The sequence below is a fragment of the Mesocricetus auratus genome, unplaced genomic scaffold, assembly GCF_017639785.1.
Source record: "Mesocricetus auratus isolate SY011 unplaced genomic scaffold, BCM_Maur_2.0 Super-Scaffold_100019, whole genome shotgun sequence".
NCBI classification, from domain to species: domain Eukaryota; kingdom Metazoa; phylum Chordata; class Mammalia; order Rodentia; family Cricetidae; genus Mesocricetus; species Mesocricetus auratus.
In genome coordinates, this window is record NW_024429200.1 from 5,214,541 (window position 1) to 5,231,028 (window position 16,488).

General features: G+C 40.0%; 1 protein-coding gene across 1 annotated transcript in view; it reads left to right on the forward strand.

Moving 5' to 3' along the window:
- The window catches only part of Ptn (pleiotrophin), an 81,662-nt gene extending 66,202 nt beyond the window's left edge, over positions 1 to 15,460 (forward strand). The window contains exon 5 of the mRNA XM_005082404.4: positions 14,682 to 15,460. Coding sequence (XP_005082461.1) covers positions 14,682 to 14,737 — 56 coding nt within the window. The 3' untranslated portion in view covers positions 14,738 to 15,460. The remainder of the gene's footprint in view (positions 1 to 14,681) is intronic.
- The last annotated feature ends 1,028 nt before the right edge of the window (positions 15,461 to 16,488 follow it).

Consider the following 16,488-nt stretch of genomic DNA (forward strand, 5'->3'; position numbering starts at 1 on the left):
AGGCTCCGCATTCATGCTGGAGATGGTACATCAGGAGCATATCGCTGGGGTTTCGTGCAGGTGGAGTGCCAGCTGAAGGAAGTCAAGGAGGTGGCAAATCCTTCCATTGCATAGGCAGATGGATTGGATTCTGTCTGCTCCAAATCTATGTTCTCAAGTCTTAATCCCTCCACCCTTGTATCTCAGAATGTGACTCTACTTAGAAGTATGGACTTTTAAGAGATAACTAAGTTCAAATGAGGTCATAGGAATGGGACCAATTCCTATGGTCGATGTTCTTCTAGGAGGAGATTAGCAAACAGACACACACAGAGGGAGGGTCATGTGAGGACACAGGGGCTGGAGGAAGTGCCAGCCACAGAGAGAAGTCCCACAAGAAATCAGGTCAGTTCAACACTTTGATCTCAGACTTGCCACCCCCAGAGTGGTGAGAGAATGCGTGGCTATTATCTGAGCTGCCTCTGTGCTACAGAGCTTCGTGTGGCTCCCACAGAAAATTCATGCTATGCTGCAAGTTTCAATGAAATCCAAATTAAAATGCCCCCTTGACCTCTCCTTGTACTTGACTCTCAAAATGAACTTGAAAATTCATCCTGTTGGATTTGTTGTAAAGAGAAATTCAGATAAATGCTGGTGATTAGCCAAAATAAGAAAAAAGAAATCCCCCAGAAACCGAGGATGGCTGATGCTTTACCAGAGAAGTTTCTTTCTACATGCCAAGTTTTTCGTCTTCTGATGCAGTTGGCAAAAGGAAAGGGCTACCTTCAGGTTCAAGACGGTTGGGTACTGTGGGACCGCAGATGCTCTGAGACTTTGGCTGCCTTCCAGAGGAGTTTCTACCCACTTTCTTTTTGTTACTTATCTAGACAAGACAAGCTAAAAACCAGGAGCCATTTTCGGAAATGGAGTTTGGAGATTCAGCCTTCATATTGACTTATTTCAAAGTAGTCATTGAACCAAAACATGCAGCATCCATAGAAAATCGAAAGGGAGAGAACTCAAGGGGTCTCCTATACTACACAGCACAGAGATTCTCTGCCTGAGCTGTACGCAAGGGTTTTCCACAGGAACCTAGAAAATTCCCACTGCCCCAACTTTATCATGCCCACCAGATCACCCCGGCAGTCCTAACAGGATGAAGGATCCTTAGAAGGTTTTGTTACACTGCCCAAACTGAAAGTACTCCTATTTCAGCATGAAACACTGAGCAGAGAAGATGTGCATATACACCTCATCCCTGTGGCAGTGGAAGAGGGGAGGTGAAGCTTGATAAAAGGGGAGGAAAATGGAGATGGAGCCCAGGGTGACGGTGAGGTTGGTGAATACAAAAATTGTCAAAAACCTTAATAGTCTACAAGTGATAAAGATCCTTAAGGGTATTCAATACACGAAATACAAGAAGCCTTCTTAGTTGGACTGTTGGATATTTCAGCTATTTTCCTTTTGTTATTTAGTGATAGGTTGATGACTAGATGTGTTTCTCCCATTCAGTTTTCAATATGGTGGTAAAAATACTTCAAGTGGTTAGACATTTTATAATATTTATTCATATTAAATAATGAAGACATTTAATTTGTTTAAAATAGATTAGCTTAAGTGAGTCTCATGCTTCAGAAAACCTTTTGGGCATCTTATAGATAATAGGTTGTTCAAATATAATCTTTCCCTAGCACATAATAGGCCTTTGTTAAAAGTATCCAGTCTTGCCCTTCTAATACAGTAACAGATTTTATAAATGCCATTTTGGCACTATACATTCTTCTGTGCAAAGACTAAACGTTATTGTAGAAGATGAGGCAGGGAGATGTGTCAGACTGGAGTTTATTTTTTTTAATGGGATACACAAACACATTCTGTGATGTGTTTTTCTTTGTTTAAATAAAAGGGAACCAGTGACCCTTGGGAGCTGTGTATGTTTCCAAACTGTTTCTCAGATAACAGTGCGTAATTACTGTAACTTCCTTCTGTGTGTCTTCAGTCTTGTGATAGCCTGCTTTCTTCAGATTGGTGGAAAAGCAGGGGATACTAATTCAGAACCTCCATGGTCATTATCATGATTGATTTCCCTCCTGCATGGTTCTATGTACTGCACAGATACTGTGCCATATGGTCCTATGCAGCACGATTAGAGAGGAGACAGGCAAACACTGGATAATGCACTCACCCAGTGGTGTATCTCTTAGGTATGACAGAGTCAAGATTTCGCCACTCTGAATTCATAATCCCTTTTCTACATGCTCATACATTACTGAAATCACATTAATATGAACTAAGCTCTGACATTTAATTTTGTACAGCCCCATGCCAGTGGGATGCGTGGGAGAGGGCATCTGTCCCTCCACACACAGACAGTGTCTCTAAGAGTTCTGGAAGAGCAGGCTCAGAGAGGTTCAGTGACATGCCAGAGGATCTGCAGCTTGTAAACCACCCCGGCAATCAGGTCATCTTCTGATGGATATGGAGATGCCTTGCCTTTTCCGTTGTACCATGCCAATCCCCATCTTGTCAACTCATGGACCTTTTATCATGGGAGGTATTTTGTCTTTCTGTCTAGATGCATTAAATGGAAGAGCTTCTGGGAAGTCGCCTATTATTCTGATCTAGCCTTCGTGTAACAAATGAATACAGCAAAAAATTTGATGACTCAGCCACAGCTATCCTGCCTGTCTGGTGTCTAACCTTGTTCTTGTTTGTCTTCTGAGTACATTTTATTTTCTTTTGTTCATTTTACATGAGACACACTTGAAAGGCACTCTTTCATAACTTTCAGACTTTCCAAAAAATGAACAGCATATGATAATGTGGTATTGAGGAAAACCAATCATCATTAAAACACATGTAATTATTTCAAGTACACCAGTCTTTGAGGTTATAGCTCAAATATCCACTCTCCCAGTCATTAACTTTGTCATCAAACACATGGCCAATCTCAGTTTTATCTTGTTTTTGTTTGTTTAGCAACCTTCTTCCTTCCTTCCTTTCTTCCTTCTTTCCTCCTTTTTTTACAGCTTAGTTCAGAAATTACTCTTAGGTCAATATGAAGATTGTGTAATTAAATTTCAGAATAGAACATGGTTGTTGGTAGAACTTCAAATACTCATTACTAAGTTGAAGGAAAACCAGAAAATATCTTTGAGACTTGAGTGTTGCTAATAAGGTAAAAGATGGAAACAGTTATTAGAAAATAAAGGGGCCTCTAATGTCTATTTTCCATTCTAAACAATTGGAAAACTGCTAACTACCGGACTCAGGCAGCATTAACATTCATTCCAGTGCATTCTGGAAACACAGCCTCTTAAAATGTAGACTAGTTGCTGCTGTTTTGTCAATATTATGCAAATCCCACCCTTCAGGCTCAGCCCACAATCTCAGTGACACAGGGTATGCTCCTACATCTCATTACCTAAGGATTCCAAATTTGCATGTGGGTAACCCTCCTAGCCCAAAGAGAACTTCAGCATTGTGTACCCAGAAGAAGAGATGGGTAACAATGGGATATATTTGGCACATTAAGTGATATAGATTTCCTAGGGTTCCATCCAGGCAGTGTGGCTCTGAGGGCTGGCAGATATAATCAGAACTTAATTATTGCCAGCCTGGCAGTGACAACTGAGGGAATAAATATACTGGAGACTACAGCTTTTATTTGCTTAGGAAACAAAAGACTTTCAATCGAGTTTAATTCCATTAGGAAAACCCTGTATTGGCCAGTGATTTTAGGTGCATCAAGAGCCACACCAGTTGGCTAAGAAGAAGGGAGTTTATTCAAGGGTGTTATATAGTTCAAAGACTCTCCAGGAGCCCAGTAGATCTGGCTTGGATAGTGCAAGGCCAGTACAGTACAGCCAAAGGCAACAGATCAGGGGAAAATATCTAACTACCTACCCCACATGGGATTGTCCTAGCAAGAGTCCTTCTGCTGAAATCACCCCCTACTCAGTGCATAGAATGCAAGGACCCAGAGTCTGAAAAATCATTCAGAGCTCACTCGCCAAATCAGGCCTTTCTATCTCCCCAACCCTGGGTATGTATGTAAGTATCCAATATCTTCAATTTGGTTCCTGTTCTGAGTTACTCGTGTACCATGTACACCTCCATATCTCATTTAAGCATACCTGCTTATGAATATTAGACCTAACTCAGAATCTTGCTGCAACGGATTCTGGGGAATATATATGCCTTTTCAGATATTACCTATAAGCACAGAACAGCCTTCTGTAAGAGTCTTGAATGAGCATTTAGTGGACTGATCTTTCAGAGTAGGCAGGAGTGTTGCAATGTGTTGGGTTGTATTATTCTAGGATTTTTGTTTCTTGTAAAATTAGAAGCATTAGTGGTATCTTGATGTTCGTGTAGGTAGGGCTTGCTTACTTGGTGGGGTGATTATTGGCTTTTGAGCTTGTCTGGTACCTGGGGCTTGTCCAAAATGTTCCTGGGATAGTCCATAGTGGGAGTACAAAGTTAGATGCCTGTCCCGCGGGTGATTGAGGAAATGAATGAAAGTTGGTCTGCCAGCTCCGTTACAATCCACAATCTGCTGCCAGGTGCTAGTTGAATTTTTCCACTCATAGTAATTCCCATTCTTTTTTTCCTAGCTATTTCTAAAAGTTTTCCATCTCATTGCTCTGTCTGGGACAGCTGCCTAGCTTTCTCTTAGGTATGATGATTCATCTTTACAGATCAAAAGAACGGCCTCTGTCTAATAGCCAGGCTCCACTGTGTGTGGTGCACAGCTTTTGGCAGCTGACTATTGAATGGGAAAATGGGTCAGTAAAGTGATATTCCCAGCAGTCTTCACTCTCTCTCTACTAAATAGAATTCTTTTGTTTATTCTTTTGAAGATAAAGTAAGGCCCTCAACATGTTACCCCCATTTTGGGGGCCTCAGTCATCCAGCAGGAAGAAGCATAGTTGCACTGGACAAACAGACTTTCCTAGGCTCTGGGACTTTTAACCGTGTGGAAAGAGTGTATAGGGCAGAGTTTCTGCAGAATGGTTCGGGAACTGCCTCCACCACTGAGACTCTTTGACTGGAGAGGAGGATGCTGAGGACCTTTGTTCTTAAATTTAGACAGCAGAAGAGGCAGCATGAGGTACATTGTAGGACCTCCATGCTTCTTGATCAGAGAGAAACCCGCTTTCTCAGTTTGGGCTCAGATTTTCATTCTGTTGCTATTCTGCTTGTGGAAATATTTGACAGCACCTATATTTTTTATTTCATACTTATTGTACCCAAAGCAATATTTGATTCTGTTCTTTCCTGTCAAAGTGATATGTTTTTTTCCAAACTGCTGACAGTAAATACACCATAGCATTGTTATTAAGATGAAATGAAGATACATGGTCCATATATATATAATTCCCCCCAAATAAATGAATAATATTATTAATAAAGAAAAATGAAAATGAGGGCCATAGGCAATGTGCTTGATAAATGTGCAATAATCTTGAGACTACTTTCCCGATTTCTATATCCCGTTGATGTAGGCGTTTTCAGTGGTTTTTATTTGTTTTCCATTTCGTTTCTTTCAAGCAAGGTCTCACAACGTAGGTCAGGCAGTCCTAGAAGTCACCGTATAGGCCACGTTGGCCCTGAATTCGCAATTCTTCTGCCTCACCTTTCTTAGTGGTAGTATTGCATGGTGGTGTACCACCATGGCCAATGCTGCGGCGGGCATTCACGCCTCTGATGTAAGACCACCTGCAGTGGCTGCAGTAGTAATTAGCCATGAGTTCCTTGTGCAGTTCATAGCTTAGTGTGGTGTGTCCACGCTACCACTGAGTAGGCACAAAATTCTGAAGCAAGTCCTGCGACTCTGGTTTCACAGATCGGAAGCCGCAGCTTTAGAGAAGCTCGGCGCTTAGGGCAGAAGTCCATCCTAACAAGCAGAGTTGTGGGCTTAGACACGTGGTGGCAGTCTGCATCTGGATCTCTGTATCACAAGCTGCCTTTTCCTGTGTACTTCCAATATACACGACGTGACTCCTATGTTAAGGTAATGAATTCCAGACACATCCTGTTTCTTTACCAGTCTTCATGAGAATCATCCTGCCTCGGCTTTACCTGCCATTTGTCCCGTATGCATTGCTCCACACCGTTGTCTGAGCGCTCCACACCAGGCAAGCCAAACACCCAAACTTCAGGAGACAGATGAATGGGACAGGACTGGAGTGAATGGACGAAAGAGCGGGTGCTGTATCCAGCTGTACTGTCTCGTCTGGCTCACTGGGGCATGCCGCTCATACACTGGCTTCCAGCATGGCTGATAAAAGGAAGAAGAATCTCCTTGGTATTTAGATCTTGTCCTTAGTCAAGAACTCTTGGTCCCACTTACCAAGGCAGATATAAGAACGAGGAGCTAACTACAAATATTTGTGGGGTTCACCTCACTCTATGTCTGTTTTCATCTCCGTGGGTAAATCCCACACTCTGGAGGCTCATTAGCTGTGTACACAGAACACAGCTCTATAATAATTAATACTAAGGGTGGCAGCATAACCGAACAATGTTCACACTAATTGCTTTTTGGGCTGAGAATCCTAAGTTTTCCCTCCCTGGAAGCTTTTGTATTTCTGCCTTCTAATTTCTGAATCAAAATTTGCTTATTCTGTTGTCTGTAGTTTATTATCATTTCTTGAGTGTCATAAAAGTAATTTCTTTATTGGATATTTGTTATATGACAAGCCTTATGCTAATTTATTAGCATGGTTTTTCTCCCTTAAACCTCACAACAACTCATAGGAGTTTTACTATACAGTCTAGGAATTATGATTTGTGTAAGTTCTCTCTGCCAGTAAATGGCCAAGCTTGAAAGAGAAGTAGAGATTTCTATACCAAGGACTCCCAGAAGAATATATATTCATAATTTGTTTTTATTTTGTGATAATTTAAAGCAGCCAGCCATATCAATATATTTGGAGCCATTTATGATTGAGTTCTGTTAGACAATTCCTGCCTTAGGTTTCTCCCTTTATAGTAATTGCGTTGAAACTATTTTTGGTTGTGAGCCTAGCCTTTAACGGCTGAGCCATCTCTCCAGCCCGCGTTGAAACTAAATGACAAATTTTAGGACTGAACTTATCCAACTGGGGCCCTACAAGAAGGGTGAAGTTTTTAAAAGTGAGGAACAGTAAATCAAGACACCCTGCCATACCGGTGGCTTCCCAAACAGAACAAGTCATCTTGATTCTGCTTTGAGCCTTGTGGAGGCTCTGGTGTCTCGCTATGTCTGAGGCATAGCCGTCCTGATAGCAAGCCCTGTCAGGAGGGACTCATCTATCCCCCAAGCAGTTCTGCTCAGCTCTGCACGGATGCAAAGCTGGCAGGAGCCCACAGGGAAATCAAAGCAGACTGGCTGGTGCTCAGGACACAGAGGCAGTGAAAGGAAAGGAAATAAACAAAAGCTTTTTCTAGACGAGTAAGCAATATTCATAGGACAACTCATCAGAAACCCAAAGGCTTGGAGCAGGTCAAAGTGTTGCTGAGCTCCTGCTTAGGCACACAGGGCAAGTCTGAAGATATTTCTCACAGATTCAAGTGTTCATAGTATTCACTCTTGGGAGACTTTCAAAACCTATTTTTACTTCTAGAAAAAGTAGAATCTCCTTATTTTCTGGCTTCCATTCAGACACACAGGAGTAGTAAATTCAGCTGCTGTGAAAGCTGCTGTCAAGAGAATGTGAAGATTCAGGGAGAGTGATGCAGGTCTCGTCTTGACTGTGCCACAGATGGCAGACTGATGTCCCATTCGTTTGGAACCAGGTGTACCGGCATGGAGAAGTGTGAGCAGGGCTAACGTTGCGTGTGTTTGCGTGACCGTTATCGAACACAAAATCCGACGTAAATTTTCCAGTGTTAATGTTTACATCTAAATAAGGGATTTGGCAGTGATGTTTTCGTACGTGCTCGACACCGTGTGTGCTCACTTTACCTCTCATTACCCTCCCGTGTCACCCTTCCCACCTCTTTCTGGTCACCAACCTCCCTCAAGTAGTCTCTCTTTTGCTTTTATGTCATATGTCATAAGTCTACGTACATATAGATCTGGATTCTATAAATGACAGGAAACAAACGACGGTTCTCATTCTCCCTCCTTTATTAGCTTCTTTGCATCTTAACGTGTGTATGTATGCACACGCCCATGTGTATGCATGCATCTTAACGTGTGAATGTATGCACACGCCCATGTGTATGCATGCATCTTAACTTGTGAATGTATGCACACGCACATATGTATGCACGCATCTTAACGTGTGAATGTATGCACACACATGCATATGCATGCATCTTAACATGTGTATGTGTGCACATACATGCGTATGCATGCATCTTAATGTGTGAATGTATGCATACACATGTGTATGCATGCATCTGTTAGATGGGTGCTGAATCAGTTGTCATCTTCTTAGCTTCTCCACCTTGCCTTTTGAGACAAGATCTCTCACTGAACCAGGGTCACCAAGTTGGTTAGGCTGGCTGGGGAATGACCCTCTGTGTTTTGCCTCTCTCCCTCTCATTGCCTATGTGGGGGTTACAGACATGTACTGCAGAACCCATCCTGGCAAAGCTCATTCTTTTACGTAGGTTCTTGGGACCCCAACTTAAGTCCTTGTACTCTTGCAACAAGTACCTTGTTTGCCTCTCCACCTTCCCAGCCCCAGCCCCTTTTGTCCTTAATACCAATAAGATACATTTGAGGCATATTCTCTTCTCTGTAGGACAAGTGAAAAAAGCAAGAAACGTGTTTGGACCGTCTGTAGCAGGTCTTAAGGATGTACGGACATGAGCTTCTCTGACCTGAATTCAGTGATGCAGCCGTTCACTAAAGCTGCTGTGACAAAGCCCCTGTCCCCAGACTCATTACCTTAAACAACACATATGCATTTCTTCATGATTCTGGAAGCTAGAAGTAAGAGACCTAGGTCAATGTAGGTTGGTGTCTTCTGACATCTCTCCATTTGGCTTGGAAATGGATGCTTTCTTCCAGCGTCCTCTCTGTGTATGAATTGTCTCTTCTGAGGACACCAGTCACCAGATTAGGACTTCTTGGATGAATTACTCCTACAAAGGCTCTATCTCCAGATATGTTGACCCTACAAGATATACAGATGAGGATTTCAACATGGGCTTGGGGGAACACATTTAACCCACAACACCTCATTTCATCCATGTCCATAATGTTTTGAACCCCCAAGAAAAATTCATATGGAAGCAAACAGGGAACAATTCATAGCACTATGCTTTAGGATGCAAAAGCCTTTACATCCTGAAGTTAAAGCTTCTCCTCAATTTGTGAATCATAATTTGATGTTTTACTGGTGCTAATCAAGTGTTAAAGTGTTATCAGGTATGGCAGTGGAAAACAATATTGAGCTAAGTGGAAAGGTGACATTTCTAACAGACCCCATCAATATAATTGTTTATCACCTATAATATGGCAAATGTTCCACCTGAGTGCTCATTTCAGAAATAATTTATTAAGTATTTAGCTGTCTTCCCTGTTGCCTCGGAGTGGAAGAAGTCACTAGGGAAGCCATTGATGAGTGCAAGGTCATGACAGTGACCACTGACTCAGGAAAGGAAAGAGATTTTTACCGAAAAATAGAAAGTCAAATATTGATTTCTCATCTGTATGTGCAAATAGGGGATTAAGATATGAGGATTATGGACTTTTATTAGTGAATTAATAGTAAAACTTGTCCACTTTCTACCTGATATATACAAGTGTCAAGCCAGTCAGTGATCCTGACACACCAACACATGGCTGGCTTTTCTCTTGAGCCAACTGAACATAGAAAGTACATTATAAAATTAATGAGAAAGCAATGAAGACCTCATGTGCTCTCCTCACCATTCATGTGCTCTACCTCACCACACACAGAGGATATGGGAAGTTGGGAGGCAAAAGAGGCTGAGATGCTTGTTGAGAGGAAGATAAACTTAGCTTACATTATTTTATTTGTCATTTTTCCTTATTAGCATTATTTATTGGTATTTTTTATTTATTTATAACAGTTTATTGATAGGTGTGTGAGTTCCTTTGGAAAATACTTAACCTGCTTAGGGCCTTTTATTAACTTGACTCTATTTAGTTGAAATAAATAATCTTCCTGCATTGTACCACTCTATATAATATTTAACATATTATATATCATTAATCACATTAATATATATTAGCATGCACTATTAACTATATGACTTTATAATTATTTGATATCAATATATTTTAATATTTAACAATATTTATGTTGTATGTATACATAATTTAAGTAGAACTGTGTGAGTAAAATTTAATGAAGGTCACCATTTTGAAGAGCCTAGGCAACTAGAACTTGGACCGAGGTAAAGAAAAGAGTATTCATGTATTCATGAGTCCACAAAGCTCCTCATCAGTTTTGAGGTGCAGAATAAGGAACATACATTTCTTGTGAATAAGGTAGCTCACTCTTATGTGCCAGTGAGTTATTTTGAATAGGTGAAAGGATCTTGATGATAGCCAGGCTTCAGGATGCACTTACACTATGATTTTCTGTATGGCATTGATAGGCTTCTATTCCTTTGGTGAGTTCCTGTTGTTTATTGAACCATATTCACAAACAAACTCATAGTAGACTCCTGAGCTCTGAATATGCAGCATGCACTAGAATCTTTTATTTTGCCAACTAGAAGGAGAGAATGATTTATTTCTGTTGTTGTCATTGATTTCTCCCATTGCTTTACTGAACCAAAGATATTTACCTCAAGCTGACAAGAAACAAGGGCTAGTATTTGACATCATTTCCCTTGTAATTTTCCTGTTAATATTCTGTATATACAACAACCACATGAGATACAAGAACCACATAGTATGGCTCATATTAATCCATCTTCATTCTTCTCATGGTCTGTCTTAGTGTTCTATTGCTGTGAAGAGACACCAAGACTACAGCAACTCATATAAAGAAAAGCATTTAATTGGGCCTGGCTTACAGTTTCAGAGGTTTAGTTAATTATCACCATGGAGGGATTCATGGCTGCATTCAGGCAGACATGGTGCTGGAGGAGCTGAGAGTTCTGCATCTGGATTCACACGCTGCAGGAAGAAAGAGACCCTTGGCCTGACTTAAGCATTTGAAACCCCAAAGCCCACCCCCACTTCCTCCAACAAGGACGCATCTCCTAATCCCTGTCTAGCAGGGTGATTCCCAATGACCAAGCGTTCAAACATAGGGGCCTATGGGGGCCAATCCTATTCAAACCACCATATGGCCTTTCTTCTTTCCTGTCATTTTTGCTATGAAACTGAGATAAATCTTCCCCTAAATATTCAACTCTTCTACTTAGTGTGAAAGCATTGGTCCTTAGAGTTTTTAAATGGTTGTACTCTCTCGGGGACACCTTCTGACACCATTTCTGTCATTTTCCTAATACAGAGAACAGTTTAGAAGTTATTCTGCCAGCTGCATAACAGTAGTTTCTAAAGGACTGTGGAGAGAGGAGAAGGAGATGACTCACATCCTTTGATTATTCACCTTTGTGGAGTAAATTGACTGGATTCCATAGAAGCTGCTAATGAGAATTTAGATTAGAACTTACAAGAAGTGAAGTTGCCAATACAGATCTGGAACTTTAAAATGCCCTACTCTTCTATCCAGGCAATTATCTCATAATAATCTATACTCAGACAAAAATTAATATACCTTGATTTGTGAGCAAAAACAACAAACATTGATGACAGCAATTCAAATGAACTATAGAAGAACTGTTAAAAATAGGAAATTTCATTTTATATCAGGGAATATTACTTGGCCATGTTTCAAGGTTTATCCAAGTATCACAGAAAGTAGATTCAACAGATTTTTTAAAGATTTGTTTATTTGTATTTTATGTGTATGAGTGTTTTGTCTACGTGTATGTCTGTGAACCAAGTATGTGCCTGATGCCCACAGAGGTCAGAAGAGGGTATCAGATCCTCTAGAATCAGAGTTCTGTATGGATGCTGGGAACATAACTCAGGTTCACTTCAAGAGTAGCAAATACTTTAATCACTGAGCCATCTCTCTAGGACTCAACAGTTTTCACTGAATTCCTAATAAAAATAATAAGGAGGAATATGAATAGAATTTTCCAATAACCTTTTTTCCATATTGTGAAATGAAAGACAACTCCTGTTAACATCTAGATGATTCTATGTTGTCTACTTGAACTTTTGCTACACTTAAAAACAAAAACAAAAGTTTTTAATATTTCTAAGAATGATGAAATAACTCAGAGGGGAGAAATTATCTTTTTCATAAACATTTTTCTTCTTAGTAATTCTGTTTCCTTGTGAGTGCTCTCTATTTTCTGTCACAGGAATCTGCAATATATTTACAATAAATTAGCAAGAAAAACTGGCCTCAAAGCCATTAAAACCAGACATGATCTTTAACATAAATGTTGCTTTTAAAGTGTTTTAAAAATTTGAAATATATACATAGAACAATCTTCAAAACATTTCTTTAAATTTTTTTGTAATACCAGCTCTTTGAAGATACAGTTTTGTTCCTACCATTTACATATGAGAATCTCAAGCTGAATCTGTTATATGGTTCAGATGATATTTATTTCTCACTGAATAAATGAATGTTTGGGAGGCAGTTGCAGTGAAGTGGGATCTCAGAGGCCATCATCTCATACAGTATCCCCAGTATCCCTCCATGGCGATGCAGGTTTTATTCTTGCCAGTCGGCAGAAAACAAATATACACTGACTGATCTCCCCAACCCAAGGCAGATGTATGTCAGGCAGTGACATGAAGCAGAGTTGTAAGTTGACACTTGCCTTTTAATGTGCTCTTAACAAAAGTCTTGGTGTTTCTACAGGAAGAAAATGGGCCTAGGATGTGTTGTTAAATGGCTCATATTAATTCCTCCCCATTCTCCTTATTTCCTATTGGTAGCTAGCTACAGTTTGACTTTCTTTTTGGACCACCATCTTACAAATAATGACAAGGAGACTTATTAGTAGTAAGAAAGCTTGGCCTTTAGCTAGGCTTGTTTTTAACTGGCTCTTATAACTTAATTAACCCATTTTGAAAAGTCTACGTTCTACTCTGTGGCTTGTTGCCTCATCTCTGTAATGCACATCCTGCTATTCCCTGCATCTCCCTGATGAATTATGCTTGCCAAAATTCCTCCTCCTTTTCCTCCATCTCCTGGGAAATACCACCTATCCTCTCCTGCCTAGCTATTGGCCATTTAGCTCTTTATTACACCAATCATAGCAATACATCTTCACATAGTGGACAAAGATCCCACAACAGACAGTTTTTATACTTTGCAATAATTCCCTTGGTTCTTGGAGACAAGCCCATAATAATGATGGAGCCTATACTCATGATTCATTGCAATAGGAGGTGTTTGAAATCTCACTATTTTGTAAGAAGGTCTCAAGACATTAGAAACACTTTGCAAGATATTGTAAGTACAATAACATCTCTAATTTAATAGTGCAAACTTTTACACAGCTACAACCATCTTGTTTCTGTATTCCTCAAGGAAAGGAAGAGAGTTTGCAAAACTAGAGAGCTAAAGCATCACTGTGTACCTGTGGTGTATGTGTGTCTCTATGTTGTCTACACAAGTCATTGCTTCAGTAGGTACCCCTTCCTCTCACATGTCTTACAGTTGCTCATTTTCTGGCAAACATGTCTGCTTCACAGTCTCAGTCCAGGATGGGGACCCTAGGGTTTGAGTTAACACTTGATATGTCATGTCACCTGGTTCTGTTCAGTGTGAACTAAGGTGCCCTACATTTATACATCAGTATCTGGATCCTCTTGGCTCTTAATGCTTTGCAGAGAAGCCACATGGCTTTACCAAGTGAAGTTCTGCTTTAAGTCAAGTGGGGAGTCTCACGCTCATACCAAACCTTTGTCTTATGGTCACCTTGAAAGACTATTAAAATGAAACTGGCTTTATTCACAGTTAATTCAGGCCTCTCTGCTAAAGGTAAGAAAACACTATTAACCTTCCAAATGTGACCCACTATGGTCTCATATCAGTAAAACAGAGATAGTTATAAGATTGGAAAAGGTTGGAGCCATTTGGCACAAATCCTAATGGGTTTATGGGATCTATATAAGGCAGGTCAATACCCTCCTTTGGTTTCACTCAAATCTGTATGACCCTTTAGACAAAGCTTTGTTGGACTACATAGTTTATGGTCCATAGTTCTCTTATAAAGAGCTCTCTGAATATATTAGCAGTTGGCATGATCCAGACTAGAAGCACTTTGCTCAGAAGGGAAAAAAGTGAATGCCGATGAACATTTCCAATTGAAGGGACTGTGAGAAGCACTGAATGTAAGAAAGACTACTAAAGCCTTCCATCAAGAAGAGGACTGGTTTACTCCTAAGAGAGGCTAGCCTGTTGTATATGATTTCTAAGCAGGACCCTCCAACAATATTTGACATTCCGGTTTGAGACAACCAACACCGTAAGAAGTATGTTTAACTCTACTCATAGGTAGGCTGTGTTCTTCTAGCCTGTTCTTATACATACTCCCCAGCTCTCATTGGTACACACGCACACACACTGGCAACCTAACAAGAGCAAAGATCTTATGTGTTGATCTTGGCCAATTGTAACAAAACTGGTCTCCCTTTCATAGATTAGTACCTTGATGCTATTTTATTTCTCTCTCTTTCTTTCAAATTGCAGCAGAATCAAAGAAGAAGAAAAAGGAAGGCAAGAAACAGGAAAAGATGCTGGATTAGAAGAAGCCACCTTCTGTGAACCAGGAAAAGAACATCAGCAAACAAGATCAGTTAACTATTACCTTTATACCCACTGTAGGCTTTTTATTCGACAGTTACCTGTAGCTTAAGTACATGATAGGAAAAACGGAGAAAAGAATGTTTTTGTAGTAGCATTTTTTAAAATGTATACCATAGAACCATTAGGGGCTTATCATAAAGGACTGTAATTCTGTTTAGGAAGTTTAGCTGTAGTACACGATAGGAGGTAGGCAATTGAGGTAAGTTTTTTTTGAAGTTATGTGATGTTTCATAGTTAAATCTTTTTTCTTTAATTTTTTTTTACAGTTTCCCTCCTTGGGCAGCAATTTAAATGTTACATGTAAACTACTTCTCTTGCTAGATAGATTTTTCACCTAGACTTTTTTTCTTCCCAATTGAGAAAAATATATACTAAACAAAGCAGCAATAAAATATAATCATTCTATTGGAGAGAAATACATTGCTTTCTGCCAGTGGATGTTTTCTTTCAAAATTAGCAAACTGAGAGGAGGAGAAAGGCCAAACAGTGATGTAGTGCGATGTTGATTTTTGTTTTTTTAAGAAAAGCATTAAAACATGAAACTCTTTTACTTTGGCAGAAATGTTTGTTTTCTTGATGAAATTATTTTTCCATCTGAGGAAAAAAATTCTAGGAAAATAAATCAAAGTGATGCTGAATAAAAGGTGATTTGTGTGCAATAATTTAATATTGTAACTCTCCTTTTGTCAACATACTATGAAAGTCCATAATGCAGGCTAGTTAAATTCCCCACTGGTGCAAGCATCCTCAAGTGTTTTTCCTTCTTTTTCTTTCTTTTGTGTTCTGGTAAGTTGTACAGGCTGAGCACACCTAAAACCAAATACGACATGTGCCAAATCCCCAAGAATTTTGTGCACAGACCTGACCTCACACGTGGAAAATTCCACCCTTGGAGCCAGGGAAGACTCAGAGCCAAAATGCAGGCACACAGAAATATTGCATAAACTAACCCAGGATTGTGTGCAAATCAAGTCAGTGTTTAGTGTCAGATCCCATTCCTGAGACACTTCATTGTGTGTAGACAAATTATAAAGTTTTAAAAATAATCAAATCCAGCATTCCTCACTCCAAGTATTTAAGGTAAAAGACTCTTGACTGTATCCTTATTGAGTAATTCATTATGGAATTCAACAAATCTGAATAAAGTTTCAAATTAGTCTAGTGTTCAATGCAAGAGAGGAAGGTTTACCTATTGAATGAGTTTGGGGTAGCATGATACAGAACAGATTAAGACCATAGGGGCAACATACAAGGTGACAATTTATACTTAGTTTCCAGAAACCAAGAGTTTGCACAAATGCTGAAGACTTTGAAGGCTCCCTTCTCATGGGACATTCAAGTGAAGTTGTGAATGAACAAGCCCATGCGTCTTCCTTTCAGAGAAACAAAATCTCTCGAAAGTTGTTGAGTACAGCACAAAGTTTTGACAGAGTCATCACTGATGCTAAAATAATCGTATTTGATAAGCAAATATCTGCTTCCCAAGATGTTTGCAACTCAGTTGTCAGAGATGGTAGCTCTGCAGATCAGGGGATGGCCACAAAACAGCTAATTTCACGTGGCTGTGACCTTCAGTGAAAGGAACCCACAGCTAAGCTGTGTAGGCCATCTTGCCCAAGACTCCTCCTGAGCTAGGAATGCTGAAAAGTCCATTCTAGTCCCAACGATGCCAGCTGCTAGTGGGGAATTT